Raw genomic sequence first — 15269 nt, 5'->3', positions numbered from 1 at the left:
TGAGCCACCCAGGCGCCCCAAGAATTATCTCATGATTTTTAACACACAGTTCACTTCTTTTGAATCTGGCACTTGAAGAGTTTCGAGGAACAGAAAATGGGGCCTGTAGGAAAAACCAAGAAATGGCATTATTTATCTGAGAGAATAAGCAAGCTCAGGAAATAATTTTTCCAAAATATATTCTAAATAATGTCCCTGATTCTATGATAACTTAGTGTTTCACAAAAATACTGAAGATAGTTATTTGAGGATATACTTTGACTTGTTGATTTGGTTGGCTATCTGTGTACAACTTACAATGAGGTTACATCCCAATATACTGCATTTAATACACCTAACCTACCAAACGTCATAGCTTAGCCTTGTCTACCTTAAGTGTGCTAAGGGCACATTAGCCTACAGTCAGGCAAAATCATCTCACACAAAGCCTATTTTGTAATAAACTGTTGAATATCTCATGTGAGTTACTGAATACTGAAAGTGAGAAAGAGCATGGTTGAAAGTGTATCGATTGGATTTCCCCTTGAGGTCGTGTGGCCGGCTGGGAGCTGCCCAGCGTCACCAGACAGTATCCTACCCCATGCATATTGCTAGCTCAGGAAAAGATCAGAATTTAAAATTTGAAGTATGATTTCTACTGAATGTGTATTGCTTTTGCACCATGATAAAGTTGAGAAAATTGTAATTTGAAACATCAGGGTAAGTTGGGCTCTGCATAACTATTATAACGCTAACATGGTGGCGATGTGTTTGCTTTTGAAGCAATGGACTAAAATGGAAATGATGCAGAAAGTACAGAGTGTGAGGCCTTCATGTAAGGATAACATGAAATTTAGACAATATTCCATGTTTTTTAGAATGCCATGTTTGTAGATAGGGTGGTTCAATGTCATAAAGATCTTAGTTCTCCTGAATAAATCTATAAATTCAAGGCAATTCCAATAAACATCCCAGTAAGATTTTTAGTGAAACCTAAAAAGTTGATTTTAAAGCTCATGTGGAAAAGCAAAGGGCCAAAAATAGACAGTTTTAGGAACAGGACAATTTTATTTATTTATTTTTTTTATATATTTTTTATAGATTTTTATTTATTTATTTGACAGAGAGAGAGAGAGAGAGCGAGAGCAGGAACACAAGCAGGAGGAGTGGGAGAGGGAGAAGCACGCTTCCCGCGGAGCAGGGAGCCCGATGTGGGGCTCGATCCCAGGACCCTGGGATCATGACCTGAGCCAAAGGCAGACGCTTAACGACTGAGCCACCCAGGCGCCCCTGAACAGGACAATTTTAAAGAAATATGAAGGTTGGAGCTTCATTAAGCTCTAAATGTGGTGCTGTTACAGGGAGAGACAGAGTCCACAGTGGGGAGCACATAGACCCACACAGATATAGATGATTGGTATATGAAAGTCCTGGCTTTGCAGTCCCATGAAGATGGATTAGCCACTGAATAGACTGTGCAATAAATGTTGCTGGGGCAACCGGCTAATTGGAAAAAATATATAATTATTTTCTTACTTTTAGCCACAAACAAAATCAATACCAGGGGAGTTAAAGGCTTAAATGTGAAAATACTTCAGAACCTCTAAAAGAAAATGGAAGAATATATTTATACACTCCTGGTAGGCAAGAATTGCTTAAACAAAATGCGAAATGCATAAATTACAAAAGAAGGTTTGATCAATTTGACTACATTTATGACAAAAACTTGTATGAATAAAGAAAATCCCATAAAATAGAAATGAAGACAAACAACAAAGTACTGGTATCTAGAATATATAAAGAACTCTTAAATATAAATTAGAAAAAAGAGGTAGACCAATTAAAAAGTGGACAAAGGATTTGAACAGGCAATCTACAGAAGAATGATAATATACACATAAAATATGCCCAAGTTAGCAGTAATCATTGAAATGCACAATGAAATATTACTGATTTTGTAGAAAAAGGGGAAATTGCCTTCTGCTCATATAAGAGTAAGTTTGGGCAACGTCTGGACAATATTTTGGACAATATCTGGTAAAACTTTGACTTAACTTTTCCATTCTAGAGAAACTCTCACACTTCTATGCAGGAGACATTTATAAGACTGCTCATTGTAGCATTTAATGCAAGTTAATAGTAGAGAGAATATATAAATTGTAGAATAGTCAATCAATGGAGTACTATTTGGCTGTGAAAATAAGTGAACTAGACTTAGCTGCATCCTCATAGACAAATCTAAAAATGATGATTAACAAAAAGTTCTACAAGGATATACTACAAGACCATTTTATGTGCAGTTCTAATACACACAAAAACAATACTGTGGTTTAGGGATATCTACAGATGTGATAAAAGCCAAGGGATGTGAATTGGGATGATAGATACCACATTCAAGATGATGGTATTCTTTAAGAGGGAAAGGAAAGAAGATAGATCAGAAAAGGATACACTTTATTTCTTAAGGTAGCGGAGAGGGCTGCATTATTATTCCTTATACCTTTTAATTGAAAGTTTTAAAGCATAGTTGGAACTTATTAAAAAAAGTTACTAGATAAAAAGAGAGGGATTCCTGATTCATTCAAAAACGTTAGTATTGCAGTGAGGTTGCATTTCTTATTCACTCATGTATTAATTTCCCTTGATGCTTTGTGCCCACAGAAGGGGGCAGCTTTCTGAAAGGTGAACAGATGGCTCTTTTGAGACATGTGGGTGAAACTAAACCAAATATGGCTTTCCACGTCAAACTTCCATTTTTTCCAAGATGTAATACTTACTTGAATATAAAATATCTTTCAGAAATACATCATTGTATAATATAAGCCTCAAAATTTAGATACATACACGCGTGCACCTTTTTTGAACAGAGAGTGAAGCGTCATAGTTTGTTTTTGCCTAATCGTGTAAGAAGTGAACCACGGAAGGAAATTTTTGTACAGATTTTATTTGTCCTACTTGTATCCTACCTGTTCATGGCTTCAAAATTAATAAGCTTCTCTAGAGATGAGAATAAAGATTAAAGACAAAGACAGTCGATTTGTTGCGGCATCTGCCTTGTCCAAGGGGACTGGATTAAGCATTCAGATGTTATAGTTGATAGCTACATAGGGGTGTGTTTTTCAAGTCTTCTGACAAAAATGAAATTTCCAGTTTGGTTTGAAGAAGAAAAATCAAAGCCCTCCGTAAAACCTTATCCCTAAAGCCTGAAGGCTCTTTCTTTGAGAAAAAGATGTATGATTTCTCCCAAGGGACAAACAGAAGTCTTTTTCAACTCAGCCAATGTAGTGTGAGAGACACAAACTTCACATGACATTCTCTGATTTTATCCCAGAGATCCTTTTAAATCAATAAGACTTGAGCAGGTGGGTATGTTTTTACAAGGATACACAGTACACTATGCAGATAGATGAAATAGAAGACTTGTGGTTTTCTTCTTCAGGATTTTCTTCCTAAAGATTATAGAAATTGGGAATGAATCTTGTGATGTGGTCCTCTGACAGTCCCACATGGGTGAGTCTATAGCTCCTTTTTCTGTTTTCCTGATTGGTTCATCCACTCCTTGGTTAACACAGGATTTTGGCCTCAAGGAGAGAGCTAAAGATAGAGCAACACTGAGTCACTTCTGAAAGACAGCCATAGTCTCTCTGGCAGGATTCTCAGATGAACTCAGTGACTGAATCCTTTGTGCTGATGGTAAACTCAGCGTAAAGCCTCCTGCCCTTTGGCCACCACTTCCTCCAGTCCTCCAATTTTGATAATTCATGAACCCTAGAAGGGTCACCAATCCATTGAGCCTCCTGCCTTTTCACTGCCCACCTCCTGTGTCTGTGTCCCTCTCTTCTACCTTAGATTCTGTGGTCCATTATTACAGCTGTGCCCTGCATTTTGAAGTCTTTGCAACTCTTTTCTTGTTTGACTCCCCCCAAGTGATCATAGGCCCATGGCTGTAATATTTACATGCCAAGCTCCCCAACTTCAAGGCAACAGAAGTTCCTGTATTTGGGACTTTTCCAGACCTTGTTCTATGTATCTCTTCATCTGACTGTTCATTTGTATCCTTTATAAAAACTGGTGAATATATATATATATATAACTCTCCACAGATAGCTCTCCACAACTTCTCTACAGAAATCTAGAGTCATATACTTCCAATGGCATTCATGACTTTTCCCTTTGGAAGTCTAATGGGTATCTCAAACTTAACATGCTTAAAATTTATTTTCTACCTTCTCCATTTAAAAAAAAATACATCATCAATGAAGCTATATCATAATATAACATGTTACCCAGCTTTATTTTTCTTCATAACTCTTGTCATTACCTGACATTACATCACATATCTGTATATTTATTTTCCTGTTTCACCCACTTGAGTATAATGCCGTGTCCACAGGATCTCTCTTGTTTATTCATTCCTTATAGTAGGCAGCCTAATGGTCCTTTAAAGATGTCCATGTCCCCATTCCCAGAATGTGTTGAACGTGTTTTCTTGCATGGCAAAAGGGACTTTGCAAATGTGATAAAGTTAAGGATCTTGTGTTGGGAAGATTATCCTGGATTATCGGGGTGGATGCAGTAGAATCACTAGGGTCCCTGTAAGGGAAGGAGGGAGGCCCCGGGAATTAGAGAAGGCGTATGACAATGGAAGCAGAGATTAAAGTGATGGGGTCATGAGCCAAGGAAGGCGGGGGCTTCTAGAAGCTGGAAAAGGCAAGGAACAGGCTCTCCCTGAGAGTCTCCAGGAGGAACACAGCTCTGCTGGCTGTGGTTTTAGCTCTGTAAAACCTATCTTGGACTTCTGACCTCCCGAGCTTTAAGTTCATAAGTGTGTGTTGTTTTAAGCAACTAAACTTGTAATTTGTTATGGCAGCAGTAGGAAACGAATACCGTTCTGTATCTCTGCTGTTTGGAATTTTTCTGACATGTAGGTGCTAAACTAAAAAAAGTCGTTTGAATGAGCGTTATGTCTTCATTATTTTAGATCCCATATAAAGATTATTGAAGTTTCGAATTCATATTCTAAATGTTATTGAAAATAAATAATCCATTCTTTATTTGAAAAATAATATTTACCTTTATTTTTATCCAGGGAAAAGATATTCTTTGTTATCCTAGTCTATTTCAAGGAGGCATTTCATAAGTGTGTGTGTGTGTGTGTAGTGATTTGAAAATCTCAGAATATCCGGAATGGAAAGGACTTTGAAGGGCATTCAGTTGAATTTCCTGACCTGATGTTTGTATATTTTTCATAATATCCCCAACAAGTGACCATACCATGTCTATTTTAGAATTTTCAGTGATGGGAAACTCACTTTAGCTGGAGGGGTCAAAACCACTTTTGGATAGATTTTTCTGACTTTTGCCTGTTTTGTTCTCTACTTACAGAATTAAACCAAGACTAAAAATATTAGTTATAAGCCAAAACTGACTTATTTTAACCCATTTATTAAAGATGTATCTGAAGTCCAAGTCTTTGATTATCTTTACATGTGAAATGCCTACTTTTGCAGAAAGTCTTTATGCTCGGCTATCAGAAACCATCAAATATGCTAGAGGGGGAATGGTGAATAAAAATCAAGAAGTGATCTGCAGATTTGCAGTTACGTGGTAAATGCTTCCATTGCTCTCTCATAGGAGGCACTTCAGACAGTAATTTTTAGTAGAGAATGGTATTGGCTTAACTTTGGGCTTTAACTTGTTTCCAAATACTGTCAAATTATTAATATTTCCATTTTGTTGATGGCTCAACTGATACAGGACAGTGAATTCAGTGAATTAGAATCCGTGAACTCAGCTCAATAACTGGTGAGCCCTATCAGTGTCTCATGCACTGTGCTGGACGCCTGAGGAAAAAAGATGGTAAAGTGATGGCTCCTGCCCTCAAGAGACTCTCTCACAAACTAGTTGGGAATATAGACATGTAAACACAAATATGACAGGAAATGACAGTGCTCTACTGTTGGCAAGCATGATGGCTTACGAGCACAGAGGGGCACCGGTGATTAGTTCTGGCTTGCTGGCCCAGACAGGGAGTGGGTGGGAGGGGAGGAGGAGCAGGAAAGAAGGGGAGAGGAAGGAAGGGAATAAAGATAATGCATGAACTTCTATGGGTAATAGAGCAGCACAGTATCTTGAATGTTCCATTGTTAATTATATAAATAGTAATAGTTTAAATGTGTGGACCTTGATTGCATTGTTGAATGGTTAATTTCCTGATAAAAATTTGCTTGCAAATGCCACGATTTTCACTTTCTATTAATGTATTTAAAAAATTCATTCTCAGGGCACCTGGGTGGCTCAGTCAGTTGGGCGTCTGCCTTTGCTCAGGTTGTGATCTCGGGGTCCTGGGATTGAGCCCCGTGTCAGGCTCCCTCCTCAGCGGGGAGTCTGCTTCTCCCTCTCCCTCTGCCCCTGCTCATGCATGCTCGCTCTCTCTCTCTCTGTCAAATGAATAGGTAAAATCTTTTAAAAAATCGAAAAAATTCATTCTCTAATGTAAGTGACAAATGAAAAATTACGCATTAATTTTTCCATGGCATCTAAACAATCTGTTAAGAGTCAGTTGTCCTGGTGCGCCTGGGTGGCTCAGTCGGTTAAGCGTCTGCCTTCAGCTCAGGTCATGATCCCACGATCCTGGGATTGAGTCCCACATCAGGCTCCCTGCTCAGTGGGAAGTCTGCTTCTCCCTCTGCCTCTCCCCCTGCTTGTGCTCTCTCTGTCTCTCTGTCAAAAAAATAAAAAAAAAAATCTTAAAAAAAAAAAAAAGAGTCAGTTGTCCCCAGGATGTCAGAGGTTTTGTATCTAGCTCTCAGGACTATCAAAGTTGTTGGCATCAGTCAACTCTTTATCTCTTATTTTATTTTGTACGTTCAAAGGGAGAGTCAAGCCTTTTAACCTGTAGACATAGGGTCTCTCAGCCACTCAGATTTATTCATGCCCTTGGTGAGGCTGCATTTCCCATCTTTGAGATGGCCAACCAGGGGCCCAGCCAAGGAAAACCTAGGGGTGGTGATTGCCCTACCATCCTTCTGGATGAAGTGGTTTCTCAGAGAACTATAAGCTCCACAAAGGAAGTTACCACATCCCTCTTGCTCTTTGCTGTAGCTTTCATGCCCAGCATAGGAGGCCTTCTTTTGCTAAATCAGTGAATGAATGAATTATTCTTACCTCACTGTACTTCAAGTGTCGGCAAGTAAAGTAGGAGCTAAGGGAACGTGGTGTGATTGCTTCCTTTTATGGAGCACCAAAGCATCGCTGTTTTGCAGTCTTACAGTCATGGGTGTGCTCCTGGTTCTTTTGCGTTCTGCACTGCCAGTGAGGAGCCGAGCACCGCGGCGGTTCTAGGCCTTGCTCTGTCTTAATTCTCTGGCCACTGCAGAATCTTCGAGAGCAGGCCTGCCCCATACTCATATTTAACATCGGTAGATGGTTGGTGTGTTGTCGGTGCTTGGTAGGCATTTACCAGGGAGAGTAGTAGCAGCTTGGAGGTAGGAGAGGGCCCGGGTGCACTGGGAGCGCTGCGGATGGCAGCCTCACTTGCTGGACTTCCGATAGCCCAGAATCTTAAACATACTTTTTCCCTTCTCAACTTTTTTTTAATTTCATAAATGAGTGCATTGAAGCTTCCCCAAGCCATGCAGCTCTCCCTTTTCCTATACAAGCAGGATGCAAAGTCAGAGTTGGTTGGTGGGAAAGAATCTGCTAATTTCTAGATTCCACTACTTCTGAGAAACAGAAAGAGCCAACGTCAGTTGGCTAATGTTGTGGGATGTGGGATGGAGACCTCGTACTTTTCCCCTCTCTCTGCCCATACCCTGGGCTGTTTTTCATTCACCTCCACATGTCATATGATAGTCATTTATTTGTTGCTGGTCCCAAACAAGAAGACCATTATTAAGGCTGTATTGAGATCTTTTATGGCTTAGACTAAGGGTCTTAAATCTTTCCTTTGTCCATTTCCTGTTACCCTTTCTTCACTAACTACCCTGACTGCAAAGCCCTGGAGTTCAAAGATGGTTGTTTAATTAGCTTGAGGCCTTTTCCCATGGATGGCCGGAACCATTGCTACAGCATCACTAGTGATATTTGCATGTACATACGGAGGTATGTCGTGACCCGTGTGAAAAAGACTGTCTTGGTTATCTGGAGCGTTTGGTTTCTATCTGTGAGAACACTAATAAAATCTGTGTACAGGTGGTTAACGTATTCAAAAGTATTCAAGTTCCTGCTAAGTCCTCTATTGTATCTACGTACCACATTTTGTTTCTACGGTTATCTGTTGGTAGATATTTGTGTTGTTTCCACCTTTTGACTATTGTGAGTAAAGCTGCTGTGAACAATGGTGTACAAGTATCTGTTCAAGTCTCTGCTCTAAATTCGTTTGGACATCTACCTAGGAGTGGAATTGCTATGTCATATGGTTTATTCTGTGTTTAACTTTTTGTGGAGTTTCCTATAGCAGCTGCACCATTTGATAGCCCCCCAGCAATGCATCAGGGCTCCAGTTCCTCCACGTCCTCACCCACACTTGTTGTTTTCCATTTTTTAAAAAAATAATAGTCACCTTGATGTGGTATTTGTTTTTGCTTAAGAATTAGACTGCATCTAAACAGTCCTTTTAGTGGTAGAACACCTCCTCTAGCAGACAGATACATACAAAGTGTATTTCATGTAAAAAATCCAGGAAAATTGTGAATTTTATCTATTCGTTGTTAGCTTTATTTTCTCCCTGCAATTGTAATTTTTATAAACTGTAGTTGAGGATAAACAATTAAATGTAAGCTGGGTATTTAGAGGAAGAATATTAAAAACTTATATGTATATCATGTTGAGGTTTGGAAAAGGTAACTCTTCCTCTTTTCTGTGATGTCAAAGACAACAGATACCACCACTGTTAGAACCTTAGCAGACAGGAGTGAAGAGATCAGCGGATATTTCTTGAACCCTTCTTTATTGTCATCGGAATGTTCACCAACATCCTTGAAAAAGAAAACGGAAGACATGAGTGACCTCCCTTCTGAGAGCCAAAGAAGCATACCACTCGCTGTGACTGACGCTTTAGAACATATCATGGAACAACTCAATGTTCTGACCCAGGTGGGCTAGCATGCTTTGTACTTCGGTTATACAACACAATGCTGGTTACAGCAGGTTGCAGACCTAGCAAAGCCGTGGGGAAATTTCTTAGAAAGGCTAGCTCAAAAAAAAAAAAGAAAAGAAAAGAAAGGCTAGCTCAAGGTGGCAAGCAACATAGCAAGGCATGCTCTGCTGAGCTGCTATAGTAAGATCTTTTAGAGGTAAGATCAGAGCCCACGTGTACACACGCATGTGTGCATTTACACACACACACGCACACGCACGCACGCACACACAGCTGCCCTTGTGCTCTGTCTGCCATCTGGAGGCCAGAAGGAACAGTGGAGACTGGGAAGAATAGCATGGTGCCCCATGCTATAAATGTATATGATTCTGCTCAGTAAGGTTTTACCTGAAGATTTTTGATGTATTGTGTTCAGATTAGGACATTATCAAAGAAATATTTGGGGCCATAAGAAAAATGATTAACAATTTCTGGTTAGAATGAAATTTTGACAATGTTTATAGTTCTTCACTGTGAAGAACTTCTCATTGTCCAAGATACAACTTTCCTCATTCCAAAGCTAATTACGTTAGCTGTGTGCTTCTGGAGGGGATGGGTTTTGCATACCTGTTTTAGAATATTACCTCGTCCTTTGATGCCTTTTTACCTTTGCAAAGAAGGTATACTGAGGATCTTTATATACCAAAGGTCTTCCAACTCTTGGTCAGAAGATATAGGTGTCATTGAAATGGATACATCAAAGGTTTCTCCTCCAGCCCTGCTGATTCAGTGTTTCCTCTGAAGAAGTCTTATTGTTGCTCTGATCTGTAGAATGAGGTTGCCAATATTTGTCAGAGCAGACCTTGCTACAAGTTATACGGAAAGAGAGGCTATCATGTGAGCTAGAGAGATGGCAATTACTTTTCCAGAATACATATTTCAAGTTGAAATAGCTCTTGCATAGAAATCATCTCCTTCTGTTCTCAACACTGGCTGTACATTGTAGTCACCTGGGCAGTTATAAAGCATACATACGCAGACGGCCAGTTCTCATCTCCAGACAATCCATTGCGACTGGGCTGGGGTAAGGCCCTGACATCTGTCTTTTTAAGTACCCCATACGATTCTGTTTCACAGCCAGGGTTTAGAGGCACTAATTAAATGAATACTAAAAACCTGTAGATCACATCTCAGGGCCTTTTGAAGCAAGAGCCATATATGTGGATTTGGGGTCCTGACAGATTGTGGGAAAGAGCCATGTGAGTACTTGGAGTCATCACAAGATTTGTTCAATGAAAATCCTATTAAAATCACTAACTTTCACTTTGCAGTATTGTACTGGAGGTGACCTTCTCTGTATTTATCATACACTTCTTCCCTTTAAAGGCAGCTTCCCTTTCGGCCTCATGCCAGATTTAGTTTTGGTTGGCTTATTTCCCATATTGCCACAACTTCTTCACCTACACTGTCATATTCAATGTCAGGTCCTTCTTAGAGCCTCTCCCAAGTGAATCTTTCCATTCTCTATTCTTTCAGCCTCATGACCCATCTTTCCTTCTTACCTGATTCAAGGTAAAATGAATCATTTAAGATTTACTGAATGTCTCTATGATTTTTAGTTTTGAAAGGCTGGCTTTCTTTTATAATTAAAGAGGTTAAAGCAAGCACAACACACTTGCAAAATAGAAACAGTGAATCTGTGGGCAAGTAGCAAGTAAAATAAACATGTTCTGATTCACTTTAATTACAGATGACTGAGCATCTCCTAACTCACTCACAGTGTTTATATCTCATCTGCACTGATAAATGGAATTAACCAGTGTTAAAGGTGTTGCTAATATACATATCAACAGCTTTAGCATGTGGAATTGTGATAATGTATGTAAAGTATATAGCAAAATGCTTGGCCCATATAGGTACTCAAGAAATGGTAGAAAATTTTATCAGCATCATTTTTTTAAAAGATTTTATTTATTCATTTGACAGAGAGAGACACAGTGAGAGAGGGAACACAAGCAGGGGGACTGGGAGAGGGAGAAGCAGGCTTCCCGCTGAGCAGGGAGCCCTGGGATCACGACCCAAGCTGAAGGCAGACGCTTAATGACTGAGCCACCCAGTCGCCCCTATCAGCATCACTTTTAATTAGCCATAATCTATAGTATGGAATATGAAAGCAAAAGCTATTAAATAATGATATTTTTAAAATGTTTACTTTCAGAGGTTGATAGGGAATCAGTTCATTATCTTAAAACTTGTTGACTAAAATAATCAAGCATTTATCCTGCCTTTCCTATATGAACTCTACCACTGGATAACCAAGTAGTAGATGAGGAAAGTGTCTCTTATTTATAAATTATCCCAGCTAATAATTTTTTTAAATGATGGAATTAGAATATCATTTACAATGCTCAAGAATGAATAGATCTAGGCATTGAGCAGGTCCAACACTATGAGAAAAGAAATGATCAAACCTTATTAACATGCCTTCTAATGAAATAGACCACTACCTATAGTCTTAACTATAGGTCTTATTAGATCCATAGTCTTGCAGATCTAATCTGAGTCTAATCGAGCCTTTGAATCCAGCTGCCAATTTATAGAAAATATATAGAGAACAGAACAGAATGACCTGCACCCTTAGCACACTATCCTTAAAATTCAGAATGGTGGACGCTCTGCAGATAAACTCTATTCTAAATGGCCTGAGTCTGTCAACAGACAAATTGTTTAAAAAAAAAAAAAAAGTGGGGGGTGAGGATGAGAAGCTGTAGATTAAAAGGAACTTTAAATGGCATCTCAAACTTTGAAAATGGGTAAGACAAAATTACAATGTCTAGGAATGTACACCTGAACGATAAAACCATAAAGAACGTAAGAAAGCAATGACTATAATGGTCAGGAGAGTGGCTGTTGTCGGGGGGAGGGCAGGAGTGGGGATTCTGAGAGGCCCATGGAAAGAACGCTGGGGTGGCTGGCAAAGTAATAGTTCTGGACCTGGGTGCTCGTTATCAGGGTGTTTTTCTCATGAGGATTCATTCAGGGACATGTTTTTTTGTGTAGCTTCCTGAATCCATTTTATTTTATAATAAAAAGTTTAAAAGAAATCTAAAAGATTGAAGATGAAGTAGTCAATATCAAATTAGATTTGCCAAATGTCGAAGTAGCCATTTGTGTGTGTGTGTGTGGGGGGTCATTTGCTCATTTATCAGCCACAGGAGTTAAAAGAGCTAAGATTCATCAAGTCGTATGTACCAGGCACCCGTGTAAGCATTTTGTGTGCCTTACTTCATTCGGTCTTCCTAACAACCCTGGGAGACACGGTCATTTTCAAGGTGTGAGAACTGATGCTGGTTATTCTAACAATTTAAAGTAAACGAAGGATCCAGCTGGTATAGTTAGGGTCCATCATGGATTGGTCATGACAGAGTGACGAGTGGTGACATATAAGTAGGCCCTGGGCTGGGCTTGTGGTGCCCCGCCCCCCTGTCCCTTCCCCCCCACACTGCCATGTAGCCTGCGGGACTGCGCACAGGCCACCTGTGGCCTCCTCCCTGGCTTTGGTGCTTCAGGAGACCAGACAAGAATGGTCTACAGAGGCCTCATCTTTTACTCTTTTCTCACCAAAGGCATCGGTTTTTATCTTTTCCTCAAATTGCTTCATAACGCTTTTTGCCAGTGGAAGGGCCCAGAAGCAGAACACGTTCTGGGGCTGATTTAGGAGCCCCTTCCCAGCAAAGGGGTGGACATTCCAGTTCCTGAAAGGATCTCCGATGCAGAGATGACCGTCATTGTCCTCACCGCCAGGTCACTAGGTATTGATTATTTTGTCCTCCTTTTGCAGACTGTTTCAATCTTGGAGCAGCGACTGACCTTGACAGAGGATAAGCTGAAAGACTGCCTTGAAAATCAGCAAAGGCTTTTCAATGTTATCCAACAGAAAAGTTAAATAGAAAAATATGAGCAGAGGCTTGATAAATGGCCACATGTACATGTGCTCTGGAGGGTGGTACAAGATGCTTCACACAACACACCCATGTACTCACTATCATGGCATTTCTTAAAAGGGTGAACAACAGAACAAAAGACAGAAAAGGCATAATGACTAATTTAAACACACAAATCAATGTCAAGGACTAATTCAAATCATTACCATTTATGATTGCAGTAATAAAGTGGTAAGTATTCAAGTGGCTCTGTATTTTCCCCCATATTATTGTAAATGCCAGTTTTCGTTTATAGTCCAAATCCTGCCAGGAAAGTAACCAAATCGAATTTCATTGTTAAATCATTTCAACTGATCACATTCAGGTGATTCCTTAAAGCAATGGATGTGTTTCCTTCATGAACAACACCCTTGGGGTGAAGTAATGCAGTTACCTCTAAAACTGCATCCTGTATGCGGAGAATGAATTAGTGGTCTGACTCATGTTTCTGTCAGCTCAAAAAAGAAAAATTTTTTTTTATTCTTTTTTAACAATGTCCTGAAATGATGATCTTATAAAATTCCCAAAGCACAGAATTTCCACAGCAAGAATACACTTATATACATGACACAGGGCAGTGGGTTTTTACTTCATTTATGGTGAACATGGCTTATCCTTTGCCCAGCCTGAAAGAAAATGAAGAACTAGAAACGCATGAAGTGCACGTCTTGGCTCTCGTTGATGGGCGCACGGAAGGATTTGGGTTGTGTCCAGACCTATGACCCCAGGGTACAAAGATGGCGCTAGTGGGGTTTCAGTATGCTCTGATGCTTGAGTGATGCAACAGTGATATTTACAAATACACACACACGTATGTCCACATGCTTCAGAAAAGTTGTTGCTTAGGGTGATTTGGGTGGCTGAGTAATAAGTATGTATAATATTCACATCATTGTCTTCCTATTTTTTTTTTTTTAACGAATTGTGATTTAAAACAAAATAAAAATGAGCCTGGCATTCCAAAAAATGCTCAGGGTGATTTGGTTACAAATTAAGAATTTTGTTTTATCTAAAAAAAAATAGATTAAATTGAAGAAAAATTAATTTTTGCTTGCTTTTCTGTTAACCTAAATCAAGAGGTGGGCGAGGGCAGTCTGTGTTTATGCTGTCTGTAGGTAACATGGGGAAAATGCTAGCTATGTTTTGAAAAAGAAGAAAAAGTCAAGTCCTATTTATGTAGGAGTCTGTGTTTATAAATTTTTCCCAAGCAATTTCAATCATATCTATAAGGTGTTTTTTTTTAAAAAATCACCTCATTGTGTGTTTTAAGTGCCTTTTTATATTATACTAAGTGTGAACTTCTAGACATTTTCAAAAGTTTTGTAAAGACTAAGTGGCATTGTATTTTTATAACCTCATTCAAAAGACTAAGATATGAAATGTCATACTGATTTTTGTTTACCATTTCTTAAGCTTCAAACAATAAAAACATTTTACCTTTAAAAAAGTTGTTCCTTTCTTTTTAAGTGGTTAAAACCTTGAAATACTAAACTTCCTATCCAGCTCAGTCACATTTCATTGTGCATAACAATCTCCTGGGGCATTTGTCCAAGTTTCCTGGGCCTTACCCGGTTTGTAGGATCACCGGGTTGGGCGGGGCCCATCATCTGCATCTCTTAAGAAGCTCGCAGGTGCTGTAGATGCTTGCCGGCCTACGGCCCACACTCTAGAAACCGATGACGGAGCTATAGCCACTTCTTACAACATGGTGTTGCCACGTTTTTATAGGCATCACAAACCCTTATAAGGGATCTAAAAACAGTGGTGATAGAAATTAAAATGCCTTGAAACTTTTTCAAGAGGGTCATTTTATAACCCCTCCCCCCTCTTTTTTTAAGCTTTTGCGGATTCTCTTTGGTCTTCCTCTGCTTTCCAGCCTCTCATCTGTCCTAACCTGCATATTCAACTGCCTCATCTACATCTCCACTCTGGAAGACTAGTAGGCCTCTCTGAATATGTCCGAAACCGAGCTCTGCTCCCCGCTCCGGTGCCACCCGCCAGCTCCCCTCCTGCGTCTCCAGGCTCGGTCTCGGTGAGGGGCAGCTCTCCCGGCAGGTGCTCAGGCTGATGACCTCAGAGTTAGGCTCGCCTCCTTTCTCTCACACCTCACATTCCATTCCTCCAGCAGATTTTGTCAGAGCGGATGAAACACGTGATCACTTCCACTACCTTGGTCACCTGCCCGGGCCCGAGCTGCCATCGTCCCTTCCTGACCACATTTGCCTCCC

General features: G+C 39.9%; 1 protein-coding gene across 8 annotated transcripts in view; it reads left to right on the top strand.

Moving 5' to 3' along the window:
* Positions 1 to 14488, top strand: part of POC1B (POC1 centriolar protein B) — a 92164-nt gene extending 77676 nt beyond the window's left edge. For 3 of the 8 annotated variants that reach the window (XM_032416863.1, XM_032416861.1, XM_032416865.1), the window contains 2 exons: positions 8854 to 9075; positions 12900 to 14487. In XM_032416863.1, the coding sequence (XP_032272754.1) occupies positions 8854 to 9075; positions 12900 to 13004 (327 nt within the window). In that variant the 3' untranslated portion in view covers positions 13005 to 14487. The other 5 variants (XM_032416864.1, XR_004300956.1, XR_004300957.1 and 2 more) reach the window with 5 other exon arrangements.
* Positions 14489 to 15269: the final 781 nt, after the last annotated feature.

This window comes from Phoca vitulina, unplaced genomic scaffold (assembly GCF_004348235.1).
Source record: "Phoca vitulina isolate PV1807 unplaced genomic scaffold, GSC_HSeal_1.0 scaffold19, whole genome shotgun sequence".
Lineage (NCBI taxonomy): Eukaryota > Metazoa > Chordata > Mammalia > Carnivora > Phocidae > Phoca > Phoca vitulina.
Note: the sequence above shows the minus strand (reverse complement) of the source record. Positions and strands in the feature narration are given on the sequence as shown.